Source organism: Vombatus ursinus, unplaced genomic scaffold (genome assembly GCF_900497805.2).
Source record: "Vombatus ursinus unplaced genomic scaffold, bare-nosed wombat genome assembly UNPS02014807.1, whole genome shotgun sequence".
Taxonomy (NCBI): Eukaryota; Metazoa; Chordata; class Mammalia; order Diprotodontia; family Vombatidae; genus Vombatus; species Vombatus ursinus.
In genome coordinates this window covers 50,225,480-50,230,714 of record NW_020954585.1, presented here as the reverse complement: position 1 = coordinate 50,230,714, position 5,235 = coordinate 50,225,480, and the positions used below count along the sequence as shown (strand labels likewise).

Here is a 5,235-nt window from a genome sequence, read left to right as displayed (position 1 = left end):
AATGCCTGTCTTTTTGTGTGCCATGTTGCAAAGCCCTGAGCAGGATCAGTTCTGCCAGAAAAATAGGAGAGCTTTTGTCCCTAGATAGTATTTAAAAGATCTTGATGGGTTTGCTCAAGGGCAAAGTATCTTTCTGCCCCGTTCTCCCCCCCGCCGCTGTCTGAGGTGGTCTGAGCCGGAGAACCGAGCGCGAGGGAAGGGGCGGGGCGAGGCGGCGCCGACGGAGCGGAGTGTAGCCGAGCTGGTGAGGGGTTCGGGGGTGGGCTCTGCTTGCGGAAGGCCGGGTTGGTCCTCCCGGTCCCCATTCTATCCCCTCACCTTCTCAGGAGCGGGGGGCTGGGGGGCCTGGCTGGGGACAGTCCTCTGGGCCCTCATCCCTGCCCTGGATCGGGGGGGGGGGTGTCTCCCAACCCCAAACTAGGCGAGGCAGCGGTCGAGAGGAGCTCTGATTGGGCACGGCGCGATGGTCGGGGTAGCCTCCTCCTCCTCGTCCCAGGGAGCTTTCCCACTCCCCTGCGAAACCTCCCCGAGCTTGGGAGACCCCCGCTCCCGACCGAGGATCTCCTCTCCCCTCCCCCGCCCCCATTCAGACATCTCTCTTTAAGATCTTGGTGGGTCTCGGTGCTCCCATAGCGATGTGCCCCTGACCCTTCCCTACACTTGATCCTGATACACACCCCACAGATATCCCCCAGAAACAGGGGCACACATACAGACGCCCACGAAACCGCCTCTGATGGAGTGGGGGGTGGAGGGTAGCCTAGGAACTTCCCTGAGCCTGTTTCCTTATCTTCAAAATGAAGGGATTAGACCCACATGAGCATGTGGGTTTTCTTCCAACCCCTGCTGGAGATCTATGATCTTGTCAAACATACAGCTTGAAATCAGCTTATTTTCTCCCTATACTTCCATCTCCTCCTTCCTCCAAAAAAATAAAATAATCCTGGGGTAATCGATGGACTAACTAAAGTCCTTGCGTAACTAATTACAGAGGTCTCATATCCCCTCTCCACCAGGTTGGCCCATACTCTTATCTTCGTGACCTCAGTGTGGGACCGAAGTTTTGTATGATTCTGAGGAACTACCTGTTTAGGATTTTGAACAAGCAAACATTTATTTAAGAGTCTACTATGTGCCATATACTGTACTAGACCCTCAGAATACAAGTAAATACAAAAAGCTAGCCAGTCCCTGTCTTGGAGGAGCTATTTTACTAGGGAAAGGGGCAGAGGATACACAATCACACGGCTCTAGCCATTGACACTGGTTAACGTTTCTCTAGCTCGTTACCCAATCTGGCCATTGCATTTACAGGTTACTTGAAGAAATAAGAGATGAGGTTATTCTAGCCAAGTATACCAAATCCTATAACTTGAAAGAGACTACCAGAACATTGGTTTCTGCTGTGACTGTACTTGGCCTTGAATATTGGGTCTAAGTGTTTTTTTTTTTTTCCACATTTCCTTAACAGGACCCACTGGATTCACTATGGACATTGAATGTTCACGGCTCCTACCTTCTGTCTGTGCAGTTTTGGTAGACCCAAAGCAGTTTGTGGCTGATGATACCTGTTTGGAAAAACTACTAGACTGGTTTAAGACAGTAACTGAATCAGGTAATTGTGGTAGTGTTTGCTCTCTGTTTACCCATAGGCTAATGGATGTATTTAGAGAATTATGACATGGTACTTGATGACTCAACAGTGCTCCACATGTCTAAATACATGGATGTGCTGTCCACCATACTTTACAATAGATTCTAAGGGAGAGAAGGCAGGTTGGATTATGGGAGAATTATTAGGGTTGTTTGTATTTTAAATTCTCATTTTAATTAAGATTCAAGAGAATCTTCAGTTTATGGTAGATGATTGTTATGAATATGGGTAGGCTTTTTAGAAGAACAAGAATGAAAACTTCTTGAAGGAAGTGAGTATCTTGATACCGAAAGAGGATACAAAATAATTTCCCCCTCTAAAACAACAGGTAAAGGAAGAATCATCCTTTTCTGATGTTTGCTTATTCCACAGAATCTAGTCTGCTGGTATTACAGGAGAATCCTTGCCTGATAGAACTGCTCTTTCATGTGTTGAAACTACAGGATGTGAGTTCCAATATCCTCTCCTTTACTCTGCGACTTGCAGGAATATTTGCAGCCCATGAAAACAGCTTTCAGTATCTCCAGGTGAGTTTTAGTGGTGACCTCTTGGATGCTGTGTGGCTTGTAAAATTCAACTTGGCTGATAGGTAGTTGTAGTTATATGGGATTTTACTAACATGCATACATATATGTACATGTGTACTGTATACTTCTATATTATACACACACACTTGAATAAATACATTCTCTCATTTGTATGGGTCCATCTTCCACTGACACAGATTTCAACTCATTCAATCCATCCATGTCTTTTCATTCTACGTAATTCTTGTTCATGTCTTTTTGTTTTTTTGTAAATTCTCTGGCAGAGATCCACTAAAACCTCTAGTTTTTACATTTCTTATATCCACTAAAGCAGTTTTCTGGCCATTCATTTGAGATATATGCCTTCATATATTTTCTGATCTCTTACTTGATTAAAGAAGCAGGATGTAGTTTTATAGCTTAAAACCACACTCAGACTTTTGGGACACACAGAATATGTGTATATATACAACAAACACATGCACCCACATATACATATACGCATATGTACACAATTCAAAGAAGTCTATATTTGTAACTATTTTTGTGTATCTTTTATATTAGAGTGAGATTTTGTGTGAAACTTAATCCCCTATCTGGGTTCAGTATAAATTATCTTGGAGGTATGGTTTAAAACTTGCATTCTTCAAAAGTTAATTGATTTTATTTTGTATAAAATTTGTTGTGTGGCTAAGAGGGCCAGCTTTCAAACCAGAAAGACCTGGGGAACTTATCTGGGTCAAGTCTTGTCTTTAAATTATACTTAGTATGTATGATCCTGGGAAAGTCAGTTAAACTCAGATGAGGTACCAGCCTGCATTAGTAGAGGGACTTTTCTCTTTGGGTATTCAGTATTCCAATGAAATTATAACTTGGTCCCTTTTCCTATCTCTGGAGAATAGTGAGATAATTAAAGATTGGTTTATAGGTAACTGCATTGGCATCCATAAAATATTTTAAGAACGAAAGAAAGACTTCCAATGGTTTATATAGACACTTTATAAATAATTTACAAAAAGACGTGACTAAGATTTGGTTCCTAGACTGATGGTAGATCAGGGAAATACTGTAGCAATGTAGATTTTTATTAAAGTATTTGACAGTGTTCTTCCTGGGAAAAATATAGAAATGGAAGCTAGATGGTAGTACAGACTGGTAGGTGGATTTGGATCTGGGTATGTGGCTATACCCAAAGAGTAGTCATTATTGGTTCCATATCAGCGTGGAGAGAATGGAGTATCTTAGGAACTCATGTGCTATTTAAGATTTCTACAAGTGAATTAGATAAAAGCATAGATGATATGTTTGTCAAGTTTTAGATGACACAAAACGAGAAGAGAAGTCTACTAGTGAATAACAGAGTCAGAATTCAAAAAGATTTTAACAGGCCAGAATAGTGGGTCATATCAAATGGGATGAAATATAGGAATACATGGTAAAGTCTTACACTGGGGTTCAGAAAGTCATTTTCACCAGTATAAGGTTGAGAAGTTGTGGTTAGATAGAAGTTTTGAAAAGATGTTTAGAGTTTTTAGTGGATTGCAAGCTCAGTATAAATCAGTAATGGTATTTGACAGCCAAGGAATCAAATCAGTCTTAAACCATAGTGAGAGGCAGAATATCCTGAACTAGGGAGACAGTGGACTCTGTTTGGTCAAACCACATCTGGAATATTGTCTTAAGTTCTGGGGACCACATTGTAGGAAGAACACCTGTTAAGTTAGAGATTGGTGAGAGTGGATCATCTAGGATAATGAAGGGCTTTGAGATGTGTCACATGGGAATCAGTTAAAGAGACTAGGGATGTTTAATATGTAGATGAGACGTCTTATGGGGCGTATGATAGCTGTCTCTGAGTATTTGAAGGACTGACATATATAAGAGGGATTAGATTTTGTGGCCTTAGAGGGTAGAACTAGAAGCATAGGATGGATACTTCAAAGAGACAGATTTAGGCTTGATGATAAGGCAAAACTTCTTTACAATTAGAGTTACCCCAGAGTGGAATGGGCTGCTTTAGAAGGTGATGTAAGTCCTCCTTCACTAAAAGTGTTAAGCAAAACCTGAATGTCAATTTGTCGTTTTTGATGTAGAGGGAGCTCTTGTTCAACTATGGGCTGGATTAAATAGGCTCTGAATCCCTTCCAAGGCGGTGATTCTGTGAATGGACACAGCAGGGCTGCTAGGCTGGAGGGAGTGTGGTTTAGGGGGAAAGGTTTTAGGGTTTTGTTTTGTTTTTTAAATCCCAGGCCTGCCAGTTATTAATTTGCATGAACTTTGGGCAAGTAAATTAAATTCGAACCTTAGTGGCCTTATAGAATGGGGACAGTAACCTATCCATCTCAGAGGTTTGTTGTGGGGAAAGTGCTTTGTAAACTTAAAAGTACTAGAGAAATGTAAGCCGTAAGTTTTAAATCAAAGTAGAATGGTGCTGGAAATACAGAAATAGGAAATGAAACAGTCCCTGTTCTCAGGGAGCTTACCTTACCTTCTTTTGGGAAAAACTATGTGTGTGTGTGTGTGTGTGTGTGTGTGTATGTGTGTGTGCGTGCGCGCGCGCTCATCCAGAATAACTACAATGTTAGGGAGGGTACTAGCAGTTGGGTGAGATCAAAAAAGACTCATGTGGATGGTAGTACTGAAACTTCATCTTGGTGAGGGATACCTGGGGGCACAGGTTAAGAAAGAGTACACTCTAGGAATGTGGGACAGCCAGTACAGAACATCAGAGACGGGAGTGGGAGGCACTGAAGGGAGTACAGGAAGGAAGAATAATGGATAATAAAGTTGGAAAGATAAGAATGAGGCCAAGTTATTAAGGACTCCTGTGTCAAACACAGGAGTTTATATTTTATTGTAGGAAATACACTAGAATTTAGTGTAATAGGAAATAGGAAATAGTGTAATAGTAATAGGAAAACACTAGAATTTATTGAGTAGGGTAGAGTTGGTCAGCTCTGGGCTTAAGGAGTATCACTTTGGAAGCTGTGGAGGGTGGATTGAAGAAGGATTGAAGATTGAGGCAGGGAGACCAATTAGGAGGCTATTGTAATA

The 5,235-nt window shown here is 41.7% G+C and overlaps 1 protein-coding gene across 2 annotated transcripts in view; it reads left to right on the top strand.

Annotated features, from left to right (window-relative positions):
• Positions 1 to 206: 206 nt before the first annotated feature.
• Positions 207 to 5,235, top strand: part of BRAT1 (BRCA1 associated ATM activator 1) — a 27,057-nt gene continuing 22,028 nt past the window's right edge. Inside the window, exons 1-3 of one of the 2 annotated variants that reach the window (XM_027875117.1) lie at positions 207 to 244; positions 1,472 to 1,615; positions 2,027 to 2,181. In XM_027875117.1, the coding sequence (XP_027730918.1) occupies positions 1,489 to 1,615; positions 2,027 to 2,181 (282 nt within the window). In that variant the 5' untranslated portion in view covers positions 207 to 244; positions 1,472 to 1,488. Of the gene's footprint in view, positions 245 to 265; positions 285 to 1,471; positions 1,616 to 2,026; positions 2,182 to 5,235 lie in introns of those variants that run through there. The other variant, XM_027875118.1, reaches the window with a different exon arrangement.